General features: G+C 42.6%; 1 protein-coding gene across 1 annotated transcript in view; it reads right to left on the bottom strand.

The window, feature by feature from the left end:
* Positions 1–12,808, bottom strand: part of TAOK1 (TAO kinase 1) — a 3,628,992-nt gene that overhangs the window by 1,706,317 nt on the left and 1,909,867 nt on the right. The window contains exon 12 of the mRNA XM_044054451.1: positions 6,756–6,923. Coding sequence (XP_043910386.1) covers positions 6,756–6,923 — 168 coding nt within the window. The remainder of the gene's footprint in view (positions 1–6,755; positions 6,924–12,808) is intronic.

Below are 12,808 nucleotides of genomic sequence, written 5' to 3'. Positions count from 1 at the left end.
GGATGATGCTTCTACAGCTTCAGAACTACACTTGACGGACTGCCTGGTCACCTGAGGGCAGGGTGGAAAGGTGAGACTTAGCAGAAAAATCTGGCACATCTGGTATTAATGCAGAGGCCATGGACAGGGTATCCAGTACAAACTTAGCCATGTAGGTTAGATAGTTAATAGTTCTAATGGCTAGTGTGGAAGTACAAATTTTCTTCCCCTATCCATGAATTTGATAGCCTTATCTGTAGGAAATTGAGAAGTGGAAGGTAGCTGTCTGGAGGATTTGTCTGCTGACACAGCAGTGATTGCTGGGTCTGCATGGGGTTTCTTGAACAAGAACTATGCATCCTGGGGGACCTTGTAAAACCTAAAAGGATGTTTAGAAGCTGGGGGCTGAGAATCTGGGACCTGAGATGCAGCCTGAAAGGCATCATGAAAAGTTGGAAGCAGAGGAGGAAAGTAGAGTTGTGTACACTTACCATAAATGTAGATGTTCGAGTGTATTCACTGTTGCAGTCATCACATTTGAGTTATCTGCTTGCAGTAGCCCTCAGTCGGCCTGATTATCAAAGTGTTAGGTCCTGCGTCGGTTGCTGTCATCTTCCATGACGTCAGCTAGTCAGGGGTATAAAGCATGCAGCTGATGCCATTTTATCAGTTTTTCTTGCCCCAGATGTCAGGTGCCCCCATAATGGGAAGCAATTATATACAAGGTTACACCACCAACAAAAAGCAAATACACCAGAAAGCTTTAAGCATAGTAAACAAGAACAGAGGTATAGACAATAGAAGTCAGCGGGCTGGAGGGAGGGTAACCAAGACTGCATCAGTGAATACACTCGAACATCTAAATTTATGGTAAGTGTACACAACTGTATTATGCCCTTCTGGTTTCACTGTTGAAGTCATCACATTTGGGTTGATTCCCAAAGCTAAGGATGGGAGGAGGTAATTATATAGCATTAGGACCAGCTATATGGTCCTGCAAGACTGCAGTAGCAAAGCCAGCTATGGATTTAGAAAAAAATTGGCAAGTGGTAATGCTTGGTAAAGGTATGTACAGAACTCCAGGTAGCAGCTTCTAGGATGTCCCTGGTAGGGACACCTCTGAGAAAGGCTGTAGAGGTAGATGCAACCCTGGTTGAATGTGCTCTTATCCCCAGTGGGGTAGGTTTTCCATGGTGCTTATAGCAGAAATGAATGCAATGGCCATTCCACTTAGAAATGGTTTGCTTTGAAATAGCTTTCCCCTCCGCCCTGCAGTAAATGCAACCAGCAACTGTTCAGGTTTCCTGAGAGGTTTAGTCCTGTCCAAGTAAAATCTAAATTGTCTGTGCACGTCCAAGGAGTGCAGTATTCGTTCCCCTTTGTTCTGTGGATTAGAAAAAAAGGTTGGCAAATTAATGGACTGATTAAGGGCCACACTGGACACCACGCTGGGCATGAAGGAGGTCTTGGTCCAGAGGGACACCCTGTCTGCATGAAAGATGATGAAAGGCTCCACAACCATGAGGGCGTGTAATTCAGTCACCCTTCTTGCTGAAGTGATGGCTAGAAGGAAGGCTGTTTTCCAAGAAAGGAATTTCAAGTCTGCACTTGCAGCTGGCTCGAAGGGAGGTAGAGTGAGCTTTTCCAATACAAAGTTAAGGTCCCAGGCTGGAGTGGGGGCTCTCCTGAGTGGTCTTAAGGTTTTGGCTCCTCTGAGGAATTGCTTCAGTGGATGAGAGAAGAGGGGTGGGTTCTGTATTGTAATAAGCTGAAATGGCTGAGGCATGAATTTTGATGGAGGAAAAAAAAAAGGCCCTTGTGATGCAAGTATTGAAGAATCTGAGGTAAATTGGGCCCTGCTGTGCCCATCCCATGAGACTGGTTCCAGGAACAGAATTTTTCCATTTTTCAGCATAGGATTTTCTAGTACAAGGCCTCCTTGCCTCCAGAATGACATCCATCACTTGCTTATTGACGGGTGGGAATGGTGAGATCAAGTAATTAGCCAGGCTGCCAGGTTCAGGGTTTGAAGCTGTGGGTGCAGAATCTGGCCCTCCTGCTGAGACAGCAGAGCAGGGGTCTGAGGCAAGTGCCATGGTGCCAGCAGTGACACACTGTGCAAGAGGGGGTACCAGTGTTGGCGTGGCCAGTCTGGTGCAATCAGCATTGTCCTTGGTTTGTCCTGTTTGATCTTTAGTAGTACCTTGGAGAGGAGAAACAGAGGTGGAAAGGCATAAACTGACAGGTTTTTCCATGTGAAGGACAGGGCATCCACATTCCCAGCTTGTTTGTGGGGAGTCCTTGTGCAGAATTTGCCCAATTGGTAGTTCTGGGGGGAGGCAAACAAGTCTATCTCTGGGCTCCCCCATTTGTTTCTCAACATTTTGAATATGTTTGGTTCCAGTTTCCACTCGTGTGGGTCCATGAGATTTCTGCTTAAGTCGTCTGCCAGCGTATTTAGCTTTCCTGGCAGGAACTGAGCCTTTAGGTGCCCTTGGTAGCTCAAGGTTGTATTCCACAGAGCCATAGCTAGCCTGCAGAGAGGGTATGAGTGGGTTCCCACCTGCTTGTTTCTGCATCACATAACAGTGGTGTTGTCCGTCTTTATCTGTAATTGTCCTAGAAGAATGTGGTCCTTGAAGGTTGTCAGAGCATACTGTACAGCTAACATTTCTTTTTGATTGATATGCAGGTGCATTTGACTTGGGTTCCATTTGCCCTGAATGTACTGCCCTGCCAAGTGAGCCCCCCATGCATAGCATGATGCATCTGTTGTTAGGGTTTGGGCGGAAGGGGGTAAAGTGATTGGCAGCCCCTTGTTCTGGTGGCAGGCCTCTGCCCACCAAAGGAACTCTATCTGCGGACAAGGTATGATAGGAACCATTGATTCTAGATCCTGAGAATGTTGACACCATAGTCTTTATAGATACCATTGTAGTTTCCTCAGAATTTTCCCTGCAGATAGCTGGATCTTTGTGGCCGGTAGTGTGAAGTAGGCTGTCAAATAAATTTGTTTCTCTGGCGTGAGGCAAGCCATCTGGGAAGTTGTATTCAAGCTTGCTCCTAGGAATATAATTTGCTGACAGGGTACCAGGAGTGATTTATTTTCGTTTATGGTGTACCTCAGACAAGTTAAATCCCTTTGTACAAAGGCCAGATGATTCAAACGTATGCCCTGGCTTTCTGCCTGAATTAGACAATCGTCCAGGTATGGGTACATTTGAATATTTCTTTGCCTGCAAAATGCAATAAACTGGAGCTAGGCACTTTGTGAATACCCTGGGCGCAGTAGATAAGGCAAAGGGCAGTGCAGAGAACTGACAGTGCGTGTAGCCTGCTTTGAAGCGTAGATATCTTCTGCAAGATTCCCTGATTGGAATGTGCAGGTATGCTTCCTTTAAATCTAGTGTTGCAAACCAGGCATCTTTGCCTAGCATAGGAAGCAACTGGTGAAGAGTCAGCATCTTGAATTTTGGAAAAGGTGTTTAGCGTAGACAGGTCCAAGAGAGGACGCCATGAATTATCTTTTCTGGGTACCAGGAAAAGTCTCGAGTAGAAACCTTGTCCCTTTTCCTCTTCTGGTACCAACTGAATAGTCCCCATGCTTGAGAGAGAAAGTACTTGTTTTTGGGCCTCTGCCCACTGATTTGGGGGTAGGTCCGGCCACCCGCTTGGTGTTGGCAACGTGTGTAAGTGAAATCTGTATCCCTGGGTCACTATGTTTAAAACCCATTTGTCCTGGGTAATGAGCTCCCAGTTCTTCGCATGAAGAGCAATCTTTCCCCCCAAAGGGGCAGTCAGTTGATAAGTGCTTGGAAATTTAAAAAAAAAAGTCACTGAGACAGTTTACTATAGGGGGGAGTCGTATTACTCCCAGATTTGGAAGTGGAGGCCCCCCACTGCTTAGTCCTGTGTGTCCCCTAGGTTCGAGATTTAGGCCTAAGTGAAAAAGGAGGCGTTGGTTTAATATGCAAGTCCGTAGGCCTGAATACACCCTCAGAAGCCTGTGCCTGCACAGCAACTCCGGACCCATCCAAGGTACAGACATCCGCAGGTTCCATAGTCGAAACATCTCGCGGCATACCGGACTCCGAATGGGTCTCAGTAGAGGCCTGCGAATCAGAAGAAGCGGGTATCAGGGGCTGCAAAAGTGCCTCACTGAGGTTTCTGCTGTGTCTGCGTTTGGCTTGAAAAGACCTGGAAGGGGCTGGAAAGGACCATTTCTTAGAGGGCCAGTGCCTACTAAATCGCTGAACTAGTAAGAAATCTTTAACAGTTTGCATAGATTTAGCTTTATCTTCCATCTTTTTAAGAACTTCCTCAGCCTTGTTGCCAAAGAGGCGGTCCTGATTTAAGCTTTGCCATGATCAGGCAAAGATTGCTCCTTAAGCCAAGCATGCCTTCTGAGCACAGACCCAGTAACAGCAGCCCTGCAAGAGGCCTCTAATGAATCAAAACCACATTGTAAAGTATGTTTTCCAACCTGTTCGGCAGAATGCATTAAATCCTGCAATTCTTTATTTTCCACACAGTCAGGAATCAACATCATTTTCTGTTTAAGCAATCCAATAACATGTTGCTGATACTTTTAACATATGGAACTGGCAGTTTAAAGCCCTAATGGCCAAGGTTGCAGAAGTGTAGACTTTCTTACCCCATCTATCCAGCCCCCTGGAGTCTCTATCAGAAGGGCTAGGATTGTTAGAAGCAGAAGCCTTAATGCCCTTGGGCCCCTGTGAAATAGTCTCTGGATCCGCAATAGGATTTTTAAAAAGGAACTTGTGTGACTCAGAAACCCTGTAATATCTGTCAGGTTTTCTGGGAGCAGGTGGCAAGCAATCAGGGGCCAAACTAGATTCTGAAAAAGTACCATCAACAATGTCTAGTACAGGAGGAATAGCTGAAGGCCTATGCTAAGACAGGAGTAAGAAATCCCTAAGCCTCTTTTTTGAATCAGAAAAATCCTGGCTTTCCAGTGGAAATGCTCCTTTACAGTATGTAAGGTTTCACCAAAAGAAAAATCCTCTGGAGGGGAAGCAGAGGGGATAGAGTCCTCTGCATCAGAATCCTCAGAAGTAGATAAGGGCAAATCCAGATCAGAAGAATCAGAAAAAACAGAATCCTGGTCATAAAATTCATAAACTTCAGTCCTAGGCCTCTTGGGGGGGGGGGGGGTTGGCTACCTTTGATTAGAGTTATTAGATCTTCAGCCATTCTTATTTGTGTTTTTTTTTAGGCATAGAGGCCTGAGCGTCTGTTTTTAGGCATGGTTCGAGATTTAGGCCTAAATGAAAAAGGAGGCGTTGGTTTAATATGCAAGTCCGTAGGCCTGAATACACCCTCAGAAGCCGGTGCCTGCACAGCGGCTCCGGACCCATCCAAGGTAGAGACATCCGCGGGTTCCATAGTTGAAACATCTTGCGGCATACCGGACTCCGAATGGGTCTCAGTAAAGGCCTGCGAATCAGAAGTAGCGGATATCAGGGGCTGCAAAAGTGCCTCACTGAGTACCGGCGAACTGGCGACTGGCTTAGGAGAAGCGTTGTCAGCAGTTTTGGACCTCAGCGGCCTGTCTCTCTCTTTACCTTTGCGTTTTTTCAGAATCCCGGTAGTCGGATGGCTAACTGACATTTCTGGATAATTAAACCAAGAACCAAAATATTTAGAGACGAAAATATATCGACAACGGATAGTGCGCTGATTAAAAAGCACAAAACCAACAGCAAGGTACGTCGTGGTCAGGGCCTAGGCAAGGAATATAGTACGAATGAAAATCTTTATGAGGTATTTGCTTTCCACAAGTAATGCAATTATTAACTTTTATTGACATCGGTAAGGAACAAGAAAAGTTTCCCCAACGGGGTACTTAGCTTTAGTTGAAGACGTCGGTTCTGAAACTCGAAAACGAAAATTTCAGGAGTCGGCCGACCAGCACTTGCGAACTGCTTCTGCTTCGGGCACCGCATGTCAAGAAAGACTGATGTAATGGTGTCGGCTGCATGTTTTATACCCCTGACGACCTGACGTCATGGAAGAAGGGACAGCAACTGACACAGGACCCAAGACTTTGTTAATCAGGCTGACTGAGGGCTACCTGCAAGCAGATAACTCAAATGTAATGACTGCAACAGTGAAACACAAAGAACATCCATCAGGATGTCCAAAGTTGTCTAGGTGTTATCATAACCATTCTACAACAAGAAACAGCATAATCATACTCTGGCAATTACATCTGAATTTTTTTATTCCTGGGGCGCAGTTGAAATGAGTACTGTAAGAATCAGTCCCCTACCCTAATAAATGAACTTATTAACCAAATAAAAGAGTATTAAACATAATACGTATAATGTATTCATTCATTCTGTCACTTACTTGATCCTACAGTATGTTTCACAGGAGCCGAGTCCTTACCCAACAAGCAAACCAAGCAGAACAATATGGAGGAAGCAAGCAGAACGCAAATGTTATACTAATATAAAAATATACAAGTACAATAAATAATGAATATTAAAAAAAAGACTTGAAAGCAAACAAGTCTGTTTTTGTTAACTATGTGACTTACTAGAAGTAACTGCTACAAAAAGTATACTGCTGGTCTAAGAAAACTGAATCATCACTAATTATAAAAAGGACACTAAATTAGCTGAACAAGCTTCCATTCTTCAACAAGTTAAAACTCCAGACAGACTGCACACTGAAACTCTTTCTTGTAGGCATAACTATATAGTGTTGAACTCAAGTTTAGGAGCCCTGTCCATGCTCTCTAATGCTCTTACCTCCTCCTCTTCTTGGGCTTCAATTGCTGGTCCATTGTGAGCTTCTTGAAAAAGTATTTTCTTCATCTTTCGATACTGCAGATTGTCCAGTTCTCTCACAGCATCCTTTGTTCTTTGTATTAGATCTATTAATACTGTTTCAGGACGCTCCTTGATAACAAAAGCATGCTGCAAGGCACAAAGCACTAAATTAAAGTTCATCCGGTGAGACTGACCTTATCCAACTCCAGAAATGTCTGGAACACAATGAAAAAAGTAAAATGTTAGCAACTCAGAAGCTAGCATATTCACCTTTGACACCAAAAGGATTCATATATGGATAGCTGCTTAGATTCATACTGCACAAGAGACACTGCAGTGCAGGATGTGAAGGTTGCACTATAAGGGCCTATCCTTCAACATAGACCTAATATACACTCTACTTGTTCTCTCAACAGTATAAATACCATTGCTGTCCTCTGAAACAGGGTCATATACAAAACGAGATCTACTTAGTCAAAAGTAAAAATTAAGCACTCTGCGTATTATGCTCCAAAACAGACAGTACAGCACATGGTTGCTCAAGGGCTGCACCACTAAGGTGTCATCATTCACAGCAGATCTGAAATACTGTCAACTTGTTCAAAAGGCAGTTAAATGCCCCATGACATCTGCTGAAGAGGAAGGAACTCTCCCTTGTGCATGGGTCAAATTCCTTTCCATTACTGTAAATACCTTTAGTGTCCCCTAAAACTGAGTCATAAACAAAATGAGATATAACATTCTTGAATGCCACTGCAATGCCTCAAAAATTAAAGGGCAGCTATGTCCTACATATTTCCACCCTAATCTGTATTTTCATTCCATACACTGCCACATATAAAAATCTGACATAACTGCTCCCCATCTTGTTACATTCCTATGTAGTTATTTCACTGCACCCCCATATTAGGTATGAACTCTCAAGATATTTCTTTGGTAATATGTCCCCTAGTCCATGCTTAGTCTCATCTATCACATTTTATGACTAAACTGCAAACTACTTCACCCCCACTGGGGTCTTGAACCTACTGACTCATGGGATTCACAGCTGTTCAAGTGCATACTGTCATCTGCTTCTCCTAGTACAATAACTACCGAGCCTTTGTAAATTTCACAGCTCTTTCACTCTGTAATTTCAATATAGAGAAACTTGATGGCAAAGATAGAAACAGCTTGAATTCACTAGCTAAGTGATCCCTCTTATTAAAAAAAGGTTAATTTAAGCACCATTTTGCAGCAGACAAAAATGCTTACTGATGGATGTCTAAAACATAACAAGGAACCCAAAGCAGTGTGTGCCACTTGAAGACATTTTCAGATACTCCGTCCAGAGATTTTCAAAATTAGCTGCAATCCTGACTTCTGCAATTCTAAGCAAAAGGAAACTAAGAGTTTGTATGGCAAGAGAGAGAAAGAATCTCAACTTCTAAGGACTCGGACTACATTGCAGAAAGAAAGAAAAAAACAAAAAACTAAACAGTCAAAATTTTGTCAGTGTATCTGTCTCCCATCAGGGCATTTTGGGCTAGAATAAAACGGGTACCAACTACATGGAGTGCCACAGAGATGTCAGTACAGAACGTCGATGTAAGAAAAAACAATGTTGTGTATTTATTTTTCCACCTTCTGGCCACATTAGTTCCTTAATCAGTACTACCCACTCATTACCATTACATAACTCAGGGTCCCCTTTCCAGCGATGACATTGGAAAACAAAATACACAATTTCCACAGAATTATTACAATATCATCCAAACTTCTAGACTCCTATCTAATGTGGTTCAGATAGTAATAACAAAGGGAGCATGACTTCATATGTAGGTACTAGGCTATCAGTCCGAGGGCATTTATAAGCCTAGCCAGAGTGTGTCGGCTTTCGCCGCCCCATTGATTAACTGATCCTCTGTCAAGCAGAGCCAGTGAAGTAATCCCAGGGGTGTATTTTCTGTTACCCATCCACTCGTCAAGGTTTCTCTTGAAGAGCGTTAGTGAGAGGCTCTGCCTGATGTAATTTGGAATTTTGTTCTAAAGCATGGAGAGTCTCTGTGACGGGAATCTATCTCTCCAGCATGTTCTATTTATTGTTGGGGCAAGGTTTAGCTCACTAGAGCGCGTGGCTCGCAGTGACTTGGATTTCTTTAGGTGGAGCATGTCCATCAATTCTGAGCTGGACATGGCTTTGTAAGTCAGGCAGAGATCACCGCTGAGTAAGCGATATGCCACTGAGTACAGCCGGAGTTTTTTCGGTCGGGCTGCATAGGACATATGTTTGAGGCCAGTAATCCTCTTGGTGAGGTACTTTTGTAGTCTTTCCAAATGTTGGAAGTGTCTTGTGAGGTACATCCCAAATGGGGCATTGTACTCTATATGATGGGTCTAATGAGTGACGAGTAGAGGGGCACTATAACCTCTATTTCTAGATGCGAACCCTTTAGTAATTAGATGGGCCACATAGAAGGATTTCCTAATTACTTTGGCAATATGACTGTCAAAGGAGAGGATTACTATCTACCTGAATCCTCAGATCTCTTATTACCTCTTCTGTATTAAGGGGGCTGCCACCTATGTGGTAATTCGTGGGGGTTTTGTTTTTCTAAAATGGGATGACTATGCAATTTTTTGGCATTTAGCTTGAGGCCATGACTTTGACACCAGGTGTCCGTCTCAGTAAGGCCCTTTTGGAGGATGTCCGTGTCAGCCGGAGAGTCAATTATGGCTCCCAGTTTGCAGTCATCGGCGAACATGGTTAGCCATAGTCCTCCTGTGTTTGCCTGTACTTCTGAGAAGTATATGCCGAACAGTAGGGGTCTCAGGACCGAGCCCTGAGGGACACCACTTGTGACTGGTTTAGAGTCGGACCTGGAGCCCACTATTCTTACCGTGTGAGTTCTTTCTGGAAGCCAGCTGGCAACCCATCTCGTGACATAGGGGGTTATGTTCAGGCTGGTGAGTTTTTCTGTAATACCCAAGTGGGGAATGGTGTTGAAAGCCTTGTCAAGGTAGGCTGTGTCAACCACCTTTCCCCTCGTCTATGGCCTTGGTGACTGTCTCGAAGAAGTCAACCAGGCTTAGTATGCATGATCTGCCCTTAACAAAGCCGAACTGGGTCGGGTCAAGTGTTTGGAGGTTCCCAATGTCTTTGTTAATAAGTTCCATGATGATGCGCTCCATAGCCTTGCAGACCAGGCTAGTCAGGCTTATGGGGCGATAGTTACCAGGGTCAGCTGTGACCCCTCCTTTCATTATTTTCTTAACGAGTTAATAATCACCACCATCTTTTTCCCTTAAGGCAACTAGGCAGTTTTTTTTTTCTCTTGAAAGAACTGGTGTTACACAGACTTCCAGAAAAATGTGACTGGGATCTTGCTTTTTAAACAACTTGGTGTTGCAGACTGTTCATCACTCTCTATATTAACACTTCCAAAAAGGACAAACATTTCATATCTGCATATCACTGAAGTGCAGAGCTGATGACATTTTCAGAAGGTATCAACACAGCTTGTAATGTCCGCATACTCGTACTTCAGGGGCTGGCACTGCGAATGCAAGTACGTACAATGCGAGTAAACGAACACTGGCTTCTTATACTGAGATGTTGCCAATTTCCTGCCATTACTGCAAATCAAGATCCAGTCCCCGCCTACAAGTAATATTCCTCGCTGAAAGCTGACTATTTTTCCCCAAATTTTCTTAAACTCCACAACAGCAGATTTTTGGTTAAGTATAAATATATGCCAGCGCAATCCTCCTCCCTTGCCAATAGTCCTTTACTACCACAAATCTGCCATTTATTAATCTTTTTTTTTTTTAACAAATCTAGCATTGTCTATCACTACTGGAGCCCTTCTAGCAATTAGATTTATTATCTCCTTTTTCTTTTTTCAATATTCTGCTGAATACCCATCCTAAAATCCTTTGTGTCAAATTCACATGCTCATTTCTTACCAAATGTGCCCCTTGCAGCATTGCTAGTTGGCACTCTGCACTTCTTAATACAATTCAGTGCTCTCACCTTTTTGTCCATACCTGTAATGCCATTTTATATTCCAATGTAACATGGATAGCGTAGCCACTGTTTTAAGAACTTGTTGTTCCCACCTATTATAAAGGACAGCTTGTGAGTTTGTATTTTTAACATTTATCTTACATGCATACACTTTGGCAGGCTGATTTTTTATACAGATGTTTCTGTTCATCTCCATTTGAACCTATGTTACACTTTCAAGACTTTTTGCTTTAATGAAAGCCCCCCCACCCAAAAAAAAACTATAAACATTTTAAGAATAATCCCATCCCCTTATCAACTTACAACACAAAAAAATATATATATTTTCAAAAAATGAAGTTAAACCCTTCAGATAGGAAGAATTACCTGAAATCGACAGCTGCACCCACAGGCATTACCTAATCTAAAATTAGGGTTACCTATATTAAAGCGCACTTTACAGCCAGTGCTCTCACTTCCCACAAATTGCTGTCTGGTCTTTTCTTAGCTCTATTCCCCTCCCAGATGTGTAAAAGAACAGCTTGCATGCTTTCAGAAAACATTAACTTTTAGCCCAAAGTACAATGGCTACCTTTAAATGAAACTAAATTGTGCACTGTTCTATTAACATATTAAATTATTAAGGCTACTAGGGAGGGTACTTTCTCTTATTCAGGTCACATAATTTCAAACTATTTTTTTACTGCAATGCTTGCTACTGTACCCTTACATTTTGTATTTTTCTCAACAAAAAAGTTCAGAACTCAAAAAATTAATTGCTTGCACACACTACAGCTGAAGGCAACAGTCAGGAGAATTCTGCACATTCTCTTCTGAATGAAATCTACATAGATTAATTCATGCATCTACAATTTGTTTGCTTTTTTTTTTTTTTGCTCATTAGTCGTCAGTAGCCGCAGTGGTGCAGCAGAAGCGTGGTCACCTCACAGCAAGAAGTTCTCCAGTTCGATTCTCGGCTGGAGCGCCTTGTGTGTGGAGTCTGCATGTCTTCCCCACGGTCGAGTGGTGTTCGAAAGACATGTGTAGGGGCGTGCCTTCGTTGAAGGTTGGGCGTCGAGCTGGCACCGTAAAAATCTACTGCCAATCATTAGCGGACCGGAGTTCCGCTTTGGCGACCCCTAACTGGGAAAAACCAAAAGAAGAAGTTGTTATTTTTAGTTGTCAATGTGCAAGCAATTATTTTGAGTGCTCAGAGTACTCCTTCCCAAGGGAAGTACAACATTTAAAAGGAACACAGGGTGTAACATACGCTTTAGCATGAATAAGCATAATTTTAGACTAGATTATGCTTGTGACACTGTCAATTTTGGGACAAATGATCCTATCTGGAAGGTTGACAAAGGATTTCAGGTTGGACATCAGAGACAAAGAAAAGGGGGAGTAATAATACTGACTGTTAGAGGAGCATCAGCAGTGAATTAGAGGGGGAGGCAATAATAGTAGATTTATGATAGTAAGGAGTACTGGCAAGAGAAGAGGATTACACTGACACACATTATACATATACACATATATACATACACACACACGCACATATGTATATGTTATCAGGATGACAAGAAGGGAAAATAACAAAATAGGGTAGATTTCTGAAAAAGAATTAATGAAAATATTTAGTATGGAAGATTGGCTTCCAGTAGTTATGTCAGAATTTACATATTATACTCCAGGCTACAATAACTTGGCTAGACTGGTAAACATTACATTTCATAGGAAAACATGCACTTAATTGAAAGCTTAGAGACACATCCAGTAACAATTTCAGAACTTGCAGTGATAAAAACTAAGAACAAAAATGCAAGATAATGAAATAAAAATGAGATATTGGTGCTTTCTAACCTGTTCTGACCTACCTGTTAAAAAGAGAGGAACTTAAGGAATGGGTAGCGGAAATTATTTGAGTTATTAGGGAACATTTCTTCAGAAGGAATAGCTAGTGAGTAAAATGAAAGTTTAAAAATCAGATAGAAATAAGAGAGAGAAATGGGTAACAAAAGTTAAGGTATTGCAGAATAAGGAGAATCTA

Source organism: Protopterus annectens, chromosome 13.part0 (genome assembly GCF_019279795.1).
Source record: "Protopterus annectens isolate FY-2018-M chromosome 13.part0, PAN1.0, whole genome shotgun sequence".
NCBI classification, from domain to species: domain Eukaryota; kingdom Metazoa; phylum Chordata; order Ceratodontiformes; family Protopteridae; genus Protopterus; species Protopterus annectens.
The sequence above is the reverse complement of the archived record's forward strand: the minus strand, read 5'-3'. Positions and strand labels throughout refer to the sequence as shown.